Genomic DNA, 10,880 nt, shown 5'->3' with positions numbered 1-10,880 from the left:
TTGGCAAGGACATATGGACTGGTCTGTTTATTGGGTCTCATTCACTATGTGTGATCTGAGGGGTGGTGAAGATGGGGCAGCCGGGGCATGGGGCACTTGTTTAAATGGACAAACCAGTGCCAAAGACCCACAACAGTCTTTCAAGCTAGTAGAAGTAAAAAGCACAGTGACCGCCAGAAGGTACTGAGCTCCGGGATGGTGGAGGCATCACTCTCCTGCATGTGAGGCTGAACCTGGCATCAAGATGGGGCCAGAACCTGCAGCCAAAACAAAAACAGGCCTCATGAAACCAGCCCAGTCATACTCTTGCCCTCCCTCCTTTTGCCTGGTAGTGGGGAGAAGGAAAGGGCCAGGTCCTGCTTGGAAAGATCTTGCTCCTCTCTGTCCTCACACTCTGGCCAACTTTGCCTTGCATCCTTGAATTGATGGATGGGCAAGAAGAGACAATGTGAGGAGCAAAGGAGTCCTGGGGGCCCATCTGCAGTCTGCTAATGCACAGCACCTCAGCTGAGCAGGGACTTAGAAGAGGAAGAGCTATTTGGGCAATTTCCCATAAATAAGGAACAGCTTTTTTACCCCTCTTTGTAGATAAAGGCTGTGGCTTTACATAGCTCACAGCAGGTCATCCTCAGGGCAATGTGGATGCTGCTCCCTCTATGGCAGAAGGTGACAGTTTCTGTGAGGGCAGAGACAAGAAATTCTGGGCCTCCCTGCATCAAGAGATGGGTGCAAACCTGCCCAAGGGCAGGCAATGGCAAAGGACCAGCTCAGGCTGCCCAGGGCACCCTCTAACCTCGCCTTGAGCCTCCATGGCCATGGCCACTGGTGTCTTTCCCAGGGATCCCTTTCACACTTACTGTCCTAGAGGAGGCTGCATGCTCGTTTCTTTGTTCGGGTGGGCTGTGGGCAGAGGACTGCTCGGATGGCCTCATCAAACACCGTCTTCAGGCCACGCTGCGTCAATGCTGAGCATTCGAGGTATTTCACAGAGTCTGTTGGGAGGAAAGCAGGTGCTGTAATGGGGAGGGAGGAAATGGGGGTAGGCAGGTTGGGTATGCAGGAGCTTGCTGTGAATGGTGCTGACTCAGAACCATGCAAGAGGAGGAGGAATACCACAGATTGCTGTCAAGATGAGAGAGAGGAATGTATCTGTGTCAGCGGCACAACTCTGGCTCCAATCACCTCATAGCCACAACATCCTCCTCCCTCAGTGCCTGTTTTGCAGATATGTTCTGATGTGTATACCTAAACATCACCTGAATCTCCTCTTGAGATGAGGTCCCAGTTTCCTTATGTTTCAAATGTCATTCAGACTGATCACAAGAACCTTTGGTGGCATCTTAAATCACACAGCACCTCACTTTTGGAGCTCTGCAGTCCCAATTCGCAGAAATCTTGTGCTGCAGAGCAAGGCACTTGGCTCTTGCCCAAACTGAATAAACACAACTCATGTGACCAAATCTATACAGCACAATCAGGGCATACTTCTCTGACTCAGGCAATCCTGACGGCAAAGCTGTTTCAGTTGTACAAGACCAGGACTTGCTTATTCCCTACTCCCATTGTCAGATCTGAGGCTATGTGACGCTGGCTATGCTATCCTGGCTTCCCACATTCTCTTCTGAACAGTCAGTTGAAAACATGTCCTTCAACTTGTGTTCCTCATCCTTTCTTCCACAGCTGAGACAAAGGGTTACCTGGTGCAAACACTTGTGCAACGTCCCAAAATACAGAGGGAAGCTGATGCCCAGAGGGGGGTGAGACACAGATATCTGAAGAAATTGTTGTTGCATCTCTTCCTGAGAGATGTTAGAAAACTCAGTCTTCTGCCTATTTCCGGAAGGCCTCTGCCCACACAGCAGCTGTGGCTTTCACAGGAAAATATTGGCCCAGATAGAAATAGCAGAGTAAAAGGGGAGCAGACTGTGCGAGTGCATATTTATGTGTGTGTTGAGGATGGTATCTAGAGAGAAGCAGAAGACAGAGGCTTGAGTTGTTTACGTTTCCTCAAGAAGCACACCTCCCTCCTAAGTCTCCTGAAGTGTGTTTTGTCCCATGACCCCTGTTCTTCAGATATATTTCTAAGGAAGCCTCAAAAGGTTGAGAGGAAGCCCTTATCTTCTGCCTCTCTTTTTTTGACGTTGCCTGCAAAGCACATACCGATTTCCTTGGCCAAGGCAAGACCCTGAGGATATGTAATAGGAGAAAGCTTCTTCTCCTTCAGCTTCTCAATGGTGTCTTTGTCATCACGAAGATCCAGCTTTGTGCCCACCAGGATGATGGGAGTGCTGGGGCAATGGTGTCGCACCTCAGGGAACCACTAATGAGGGAACAAAATTGCAGAGACAAGAAAGGATATGCATGAGTGAAATAAAAGGACCTCCTTAAAAATGTTAACAGGATACCCTGTCATTCCATGATGCCCTTCCATTGAGTCTACAGACATGGAGCTCAAAGCATGAGTTGAATCCCTCAGGAACTCAGACACCAGTGCAGGGGAATAGTGAAAAGTGAAAGGAGAGGCAGTGCTAAATACAATCTACTAACAAAAGCATAAGCTGTTCTCTATCCCTCACAGCTTTCTGAAACCCAAGGAGGAACTTGAGAGTTGCAGGAAGGAAATACTGTGTTTTTCTCCATCTCTCCTTCCTCCCTCACTTCCTATACAAAGGATGTGGGTACCAGCTTTTCATATTCTGTGGACAGTCTTGGATGAAAGGTGCCATCAGAACGTAAGCCTGTGGTCTCACACAGAGTAGCCCATCAAGAAGAATTATAACTCTTCACTGGGGTTGACCACTTCCTTTGAGCTGATGCATAAAAGACTCAGAAATCAGGCTGACATTCAATTCCTTCTAATGTATGCAGAAAACAATATTACCCCTCTAGCTCTAAACATCCCCTTAGTAGTCTCCATCCACAGTCAACTCTTCACATGACCAACTCCAAACTCATTCTCTCACCCACTGATAGACAAAGATGCTCTGTCTCACCTTAGCACGGACGTTTTCATAAGATGCTGGGCTGACAAGGGAGAAGCAGATCAGGAAGACATCCTGTAGGCATGCAAACATGGTACAGAGTTAGAATGACTGTATGGGATTGCAATACAGGAGGCAGGGAGGGGATTGCAGAACTGGGTGGGCACCAAAATGGGTCATGTTGGGGAAAGCTGTCTCTCAACATCTGACACTGTCCAGACTGCTGTTGATTGCCTCAACAGGGAGGGAAGAATATTTAGTCTCCTGACTCATGGTAACCATAGCCACCACTATCAGAAGAGACAAGCGTTTAGCTATGAGGATGGGGTTTTTGTGGTAAGAATATTCATTTGTGTGGGAAACAGTATTGAGAGTGCTCATTTCTCAGAGGACACCAGATAGCTGTCATTGCCTGCTGTTGAGACAAAATGACATTCAACCCCAAAAGTGAATCGCGGGAGGCAAATGAGGCAGAGTATGGATAAGCACTTCTGGGCATTGGCAGAATTTAGGCTTCAATTTAAAACAAAACAAAGCCAAAGCAACTCTTCAGAGTTACATTTATTTCATCCAACTTCAGCTATTTCGATCAAGAGTGCCAGGCCCAACCTACTCTCTGTCATATTTCTACAGCCACCAGAGACAAGCACGTCAGAAAAGTTGTACCCACCTATGCTTGGCACATGTCCTATGGTAGCTACAAGTATGTTGTTGAGAAATAGGCATGCTTGCAATGTCTGCAGAAGGAGCCTAGGCAGCCAGTATACATAAAGCATCTAACTCTCATGTGGCCAAACATAGCTGGAACAGACAGTGCCTCAATTCCAGCCCTTTTGGTTGCAATGGCAACCTTCAAACCAATGCTTGAGGCAGCAGATTCTTTCTGTGCTTTCCAAGAGACTTCTAGGAAAAATATCCTCCAGGGTAGGTGGGGAGGATCACCCATTTATTCTGCTAGAATAGTGGACTTAGCTGAGGCATCAGCAGATCAAATACATGTTTATAAAACTCCACTCTTTTAAAGGTCAGAAGCCAAAATAGGGGTTCACAGGAATGTGGAAAGCTCCTGCCCCTGCTCCTAAATTCCCTCATCCACTTTAACTTCTTAAGAAGGGCTTTGTTTCCCAGGGCTGTATAAAGCAGCTATCCCATATTAAAACCAGTGTCACCTGGACTCGTCAGTGTTTTGAGGATCTCAGTTTCCTTGCTTCTCAGTAATGAAGAATAGATGAGGGCTCCAAAACACTCTTTCATATCTTTTACCTTTAGGATTTCCAGGTATTGTATATCAACATAGGGATTCTCAGAAGAGGGCAAAGAGAGTAGGGAACAATCCTATCATTGCTGTCTGGCAAATGTTGATTTTGCAGCAGGGAAAGGACATATATCCGAAGGACAACCAGAGTAGGAGGAGGATGGAGTGTGACCCACCGTCTGTGGGTAAGAGAGTGGCCTCAGCCTGTCGTAATCCTCTTGTCCAGCAGTATCCCATAGCCCCAGATTTACAGGCTTGCTGTCAACCATCACATTGGCAGAATAGTTATCAAACCTGAAATGCAGAGACATACATTGAGGCTCAAAAAGTAGAAGAGGGATGGGGCAAAAAATTTTACTCTGTGCCTCTCAGGGAAAGGGTAGATTCTTCTCTGTTGTTTCTAGTAGATTTTTCATGTTTCATAAGGGAAACAAGTGACAGGAAGGAAGCAATGAAGACTTTTTGAACGAGCTCATGACACACACTACCACTGTGAGATAAGCCTTACTGCAAGGAGCACAAAATGGCCTCCTTTCATCATCTCCAACCACAAGTCTCAGGCATGAGGAAAAATGATACGCAGCCCACAGACACATGGCCATTTCACAGCCACTCCCAGGAAGGTATGGTGTTCTTACACAAACTGGCTTCCAAGAAGAGAGAGGTTCTTGCTGCTACAGTAACTACTTCTGCCCCTGTTGCAAATTGGTCCAGAGTAAAAACGAGGGCCCTCAGGTTTTCTTGTACCTGAGATGACAATCTGACACATTCATTTTCCCACTTTGGGGAGCATGTAGTCATATCTCAGTGGTGCTGTATGAGGATGCATCTCCAAACACACTTCATACAATGTGGGGAGAAAAATGCATCCAGCTTCTCCAACTAAGAATCATAGAATCACTAAGACTGGAAAAGATCTCTTAAGATCATCTAGATCAAATGTCAGCCCATCCCCACCATGCCCACTGACCACGTCCTCAGTGCCACATCCACACGGTTCTGGAACACCTCCAGGGATGGTGACTGCACCACCTCCCTGGGCAGCCTGTGCCACTGCAGCACTGCTCTGTCTGAGAAGAAATTACCCTAATATCCAACTGAACCTCCCCTTTTGCAGATTGAGGCCATTATGTCTAATCCTATCACTGTTACATGGCAGAAGAGGCCGACCCCCACCTCATCATGATCTCCTTTCAGGTCATCGTAGAGAGTGATAAGATCTCCCCTGAGACTCTCTGAGTCTCCAGACTGAACAACCCCAGATCTCTCAGCCACTCCCCATCAGACTTGTGCTCCAGACCCTTCACAGCTCTGTTGCTCTTCTCTAGACACACTCCATGGCCTCTATGTCTTTTTTTGTAGTAAGGTAACCATAAGTTTGCTGCCCTTTCCATCCATACATCCTCTGAATTGCATAGACCTTCTGCTCTGGCATTTAGCTGAGTCCTGTGCTCTTACCACCAGGGTTATCAGTGCCTGGTTCTGTGACATCAGGTACCTTGAACAAGGAAGCATGTGTGGTCCCTCATGCAGAAAACCACTTTCTCTGGGGTCTGGTCCATTTTTTGTAGCCTGGCAGCAAGACTCCATCTACTACTTGTAAACTTAGCAGGCATTTAGATCCTTGGGTTAGTTTATGTTTTCCAAGTGTTCGATTTATACTTTGGTTTTATAAGGCCACTTGTGCTTCTAGTAAAAGGTGAACGACAACCTGAAGTCATGCTGGTTTGGCATCTCTTCCTCTGCTGGTATGGGGTTTTGTGACAGGGACTCTTTGCATTCCTTTATAACTTGCTTTCCTTGCCTCCCACCCACCCCCAGACTGCAGATATGTCACTCACACAGTGGGGATGTATTCTCCTGGAAAGGCATTGGTGGTGTAGCTGATAAGGAGACAGGTTTTCCCCACAGCTCTGGAAGAGAAAGAAGAAACATAGCTGAGAACAATGCTAGTCCAGGCAGTCTTCCAGGGGTGAGATGGAGAAACCTTCCCATGACTCAAAGATAGAGTTTGTTAGGAGAACCCTGGAAGGGTTAACGCATTTACAAGACTAGATAGCACATAGCCATAGGTTTGACTACCAAATAGAAGGAAGACATGCTGTCACCCTAGCAGTTGGTAGCCTTTGAGCACAAATGCTTGTTTTTATGGTCTGGTATGGAGATCCCTCAGTCAGACTGCATCCAGGTGAGGATAAGAGCCCATTTTCCCAGTGTGCGCAGTGCTGCACACTCATAGCCAGGATAGCCACACAGTGTTTTGGTGCAGAAATGTCAGAACTAAGCTTTCCAGCTGTCTGCAGCCTTGACAATTTGCACCATCCATGAACCACTGTAAGCTGCACTATCACCCTTACCAAGAGCTGCAAGCCACCAGCAAGGTGCCTCTCCTTGTGGCTGACTGAAGCTGCTCACACTTTTCTTGCACATGTAGCTGGTGCTTCCTCCTTCCTCAGCCTCCCCCACCCACACACTGCATGAGGGTGGAGAGAAATAAGCCAGAGTAGCAGCACAAGACAGAATGGGCAAGAGCACTGGTGGAGACACTCCATCTGGCCATGAACCAACCTCCAAGCTTTTCATCTGTACCTGCAAAGTCTTCTTTTGCAGAGCTGTGGCTGTATGTATTGGTGCGCCCTTGACATGCACAGTTGGCATCTTTGCTCTAGTGGTGAAGCATCTACCTCAGTCATCACACTGTGAAGCAGCTGAAGATGAAGCAGCACTTCAGCATGCTCCGATGCTTCTTTTTCTCTCTGCCACCTCCCATTCTTATATTCACCTCAGAGTCCCCTGTCTTTCCCCAGCTTCCCTCTTAGCTCTTGTTGCAGATGACCACAACAGGTTGAGTTAGGCACGGAAGGGAGGGATGGTTTTGAATTAGTGTGGTTGAACTGAGAGGAGCACCAAGGGTCACCGAAGGGGTGAAGGTTATGGCAAAGCAGGTTCCTGTGATTGAACTCAGGGAGAGCTAAGAGGCAGGTGATATGTGATGGGGATGGCTATGAGGCCAGAACAGCTATGGGGGAACACGAGGGGCTTAGTTAAGTGATGGCAGAGGGTCCTGTGGTCAGTAGGGTTGAGCTGGTGGAGAATGACAAGGCTGGTATGGCTGGGAGGGAGGTGAAGGATGTGAAATAAAACCACAGAGCTTTGGGTGGTGACTAGACAACTAGGTGGAGGGTGGGGAAGTGTACAGAGAAACAAAACTATGGGGCGGACAAAAGATTTAGGAGGATTTGAGGTGAGAAGGACATGTAGTGGAGTTAGCCATAAGAGAAATGCTGCCTTGAGGGTGTTTACAAGAGTTGGCGTAATATGTGAAGGGGAAACTGTAGGTTAATAGGGCAACATATCAATGCCCAGTGTTGTTGTTCTTCCAGCTCTAGCCTGCACTCTTCAGGGGACTCTTCCAAGATGTAACAATGCTTACACACAACTCTCTCAGTCCCTGTCTCTTCCTTCCACCCTATTGCCCCAGCCCCTGAGAATATGTCTGACATCTATTGTTGTTTGCAGACTTCTTCCTCCCTGGGGTAGATCTGAAGGAGGAAGTGACTGTGGGGAGCAAGGCTGCTGCAAATGTCTCCTCATCTGTGGCCTGATAGCTGCCCCAGATAACATTCTGGCCAGCTCCCAGCTGGGAAATGAATTAACCAACTCCATGCCAGATGACCTGCTCACTGCTGGACTCAGCTCCCTTCATCCACCGCTCCCCTAGGGCAGTGGACCACAGTCCTTGTCCCCCAGGCAGGTCCCCAGTAGTACTGCGTCACTTTTTGTCAGCTTAGATCGATTTCCAAAGATCGTGGGACATGAACAGTGCATGCATCCAAGGGGTATAAACCTACACCCAACTCATTGCAATCTCCTTCTCCTTGTGCCCACAGAAACCCATCACCAAACACTCTCCCCACACACTGAAGAAGGGACAACATGTTGAGAAAGGCTGAACATGCAGACACTGGAGGATATATCATCAGGACCATAGCTCTGCATCCTCCTTTGGCCAGCCCCCGCGAGCAGATGGCCTTCAAGGAGCCATTCCCCTGCAGCAGGACACTTGCATCTCTCGGGTTTTCAATCTGACTCCTGCCCATAGGTTGAATCTGGCAGTGATGCCACTGCCTCCTGCGTGTGAGCCATATCTGCCAGGCCTGTGAGTGACAGTTCCACTTTTGCAAATGCCCTTCAAAGCACCCTCTTCTCCCTTCCCAGGCTCTTCAAAGCCACATTCTTTGTCACGGTGAAGAAAGAGTAACAAAAAATGCAATGCAGAGCTGCAAGAGATAGGACATGAAGCTGGGGAGGTCTCAGCAAGCAGCGACCTTCTTCCTCACCCCTCATCACCACTCCTCCCTCCCAGAGAAAAAGAAGGGGATACATACCCATCTCCCACCACGACACACTTGATGGCTTGCATGTCCTTAGACCTGTGGTGGAGGACAGTGCCTGGGGCAAAGGAAAGTCAGGTCAAGGCAAACAGCCGCAGACACGGGCAAATTTGGGTATCAGACCTTGAGCTGAAGCAAGGGGTCAGGTTGCAGGGAGGGAGGAAGTGGAAGAAGGAACTTCACTCAATCGCCCTCTGGTCCCTCCTCCCCTTCCACCGCAGCTCTGCAGTAGGCCGTTAGAAGGCGGAGCATGCACGACTTTGTGGTTTGGGAGATTATTGCTGTAATTTTTTTTCGCACCGCATGTCTCAACCCACTGCCTTCCTGCCCCATTCAAGCCAACAGCTGGGGGCACCAAACTGCTTTTGCATGAGAGCTGAGCCAATGTTAGAGAAGGGTGAGAAACTGGAAGAGTGGGCTTTCTCCTCTCATCTTTAGCATCCAGAGTTTGAAGGAGGTGTAAACAGGCCTGGGGATCTGCAGTGAGAGTAGCAAAGGACATGAGGCAATGAAGATTTCTCATATCTTCCCTGTATCAAAAGGACAAGAGGTAATGGCTTCACGTTGTTCTGGGGGAGGTTCAGATTGAATATTAGGAAGAATTTCTTCTCTGAAAGAGTGATGCTGCAGTGGCACAGGCTGCCCAGGGAGGTGGTGCAGTCACCATCCCTGGAGGTGTTCCAGAACTGTGTGGATGTGGCACTGAGGGACGTGGTCAGTGGGCATGGTGGGGATGGGCTGGTGGTTGGATTGGATGGTCTTGGTCTTTCCAGCTTTAATGGGTCTATCCTTCGGTGTCAGTGGTGAAATATTTAGAGGAATAGTGTTTTCTGCAAAGACTGAACAAGGAACTTAAGCAGTCTCTTGGAAGCATGGCTGCTTGTCCCACCACTCCTGGAGCAATAAGGTCCTGTCCCTGTTCCTGAATTATTAGTATACGAAAAAGCATTGGATGTATCTATGTATTTGTCATGAAGAGGAATAAACGCATCAGAGGATGTAATGAATTTTCTTTCTCTTGCTGCTACTAGGAGAGCTAAGTCTTGCACAAGAGAGTCCCCACAAACCATTTTCTCCCTGTCCACTCTGTGCTCAAGCAGCCCATGAGAGCTGCTGATAGATTTCCTCATCTTGTCCTCAGAATTTTGAAGAGTTTTAGGCCTAAGCAACAAAGAGAGGGACGCAATCACCTTCAGAAATAAGAGATGTGGAGCTCTACTCCTTCTTTTCACTCCTCAAAATGAGTCTGAAGCTCCTCCTTTCTTCCCCCAGCTTGCAATGCTATGCCTGGAAAAGAGTGCACGTGTTCTTGTCTTCAGCCTGAATTGGTGGGTAGATAGATAGAGGCACACTTGAGAGAGGAAGGGATGTGGTGACACAGAATTAATTAGAATTTCCAGGTTTGTCAGGAGGCCTGTTAGGCCGAGAACAGTGGGTGTTAAGCCGGCATGTTCTTGAAAGAAGGAATGCTGAGGGAAACTGCTTTTCCAAAGGCTGGTGACCTTTGTGCTGCTGCAGCCATGGGAGGTTTTTGCAGTCGACCCATTCAGGTGTGTAGTGCTTTCCTATCCGTCACTCAGTGTTGGCTGCAACCCAAAAACATTCAACCATGAAAAGTTTCCAAGCCTTGCGGCTGTGTCAGAAGCACAAAACTAGCAGCTGTACTAAGTGTTCCATCTGCGGGTGGTAGGGAATGAGAGAGGAAACCCACTGGCTCCTCTGCAAGAGCAGGAATGGGCTGTGGAAATGCAGGGAATACAGGTCAGAGAAGGACAGAAGGGAGAGTCACAAATGCTGCTATAGGGACAGCAGCAGTAGGAACTGGAAAGGGCAGGCAGCTGCAGAAATATGGCAGGAGGTAGAGACTCAGTGGGAATAGAAGATGGCTATATGTGGTTTTAGAGAATGATATTGGTGGAAGAAAAATGCCCAACATTTACATGAGGCCTGTGATACTCAAATGAAGCAATGCTGGTAGAGCTGGTAGTGTGCCACATCCAAATCCTAGATCCTAGCCTAACAAGTGTCAAGGTATATCTGCAGATCGTGGACAGATGGCTGTAGCTACACTGTAAAGCCTCCTATGAACAGTTGGTTGGTAAAAGGGACACAACTACCCGAAAGAAATTCTGAGCTTGACGTCAGTCCATTTGTCAAAAAACTTTGAAAAACTGTGTCACATTTGTGCTTGGAAGGTTTTGGAACACTGGAAATCCAGTATTTAAAGGGAGATTATAAATAGGAGGGAAA

General features: G+C 47.9%; 1 protein-coding gene across 1 annotated transcript; it reads right to left on the bottom strand.

Annotated features, from left to right (window-relative positions):
* Positions 1 to 12: 12 nt before the first annotated feature.
* RAC2 (Rac family small GTPase 2) lies at positions 13 to 8,831 on the bottom strand. Its single transcript, XM_003202232.5, has 7 exons — positions 8,625 to 8,831; positions 6,078 to 6,149; positions 4,413 to 4,530; positions 2,994 to 3,056; positions 2,161 to 2,320; positions 858 to 992; positions 13 to 257 (listed from the first exon to the last, which is right to left on the bottom strand). The coding sequence occupies exons 1-6, from the start codon at positions 8,657 to 8,659 to the stop codon at positions 862 to 864; spliced, it is 579 nt and encodes a 192-aa protein (XP_003202280.1). The 5' UTR covers positions 8,660 to 8,831; the 3' UTR covers positions 13 to 257; positions 858 to 861.
* Between the last annotated feature and the right edge of the window lie 2,049 nt (positions 8,832 to 10,880).

The sequence above is a fragment of the Meleagris gallopavo genome, chromosome 1 (genome assembly GCF_905368555.1).
Source record: "Meleagris gallopavo chromosome 1, MGAL_WU_HG_1.1, whole genome shotgun sequence".
In the NCBI taxonomy this organism is placed as follows: Eukaryota; Metazoa; Chordata; class Aves; order Galliformes; family Phasianidae; genus Meleagris; species Meleagris gallopavo.
Note: the sequence above shows the minus strand (reverse complement) of the source record. Positions and strands in the feature narration are given on the sequence as shown.

Excerpts from the sequence above, each read along its gene's own strand:
- RAC2 (XM_003202232.5), bottom strand. The coding sequence starts at position 8,659 with ATGCAAGCCATCAAGTGTGTCGTGGTGGGAGATGG. Across the intron at positions 4,531-6,077 it reads GGAGAATACATCCCCACTGT|GTTTGATAACTATTCTGCCA; the intron begins GTGAGTGACATA and ends TCTGCATTTCAG. Across the intron at positions 993-2,160 it reads TGCCTTGGCCAAGGAAATCG|ACTCTGTGAAATACCTCGAA; the intron begins GTATGTGCTTTG and ends TCCTCCCAACAG.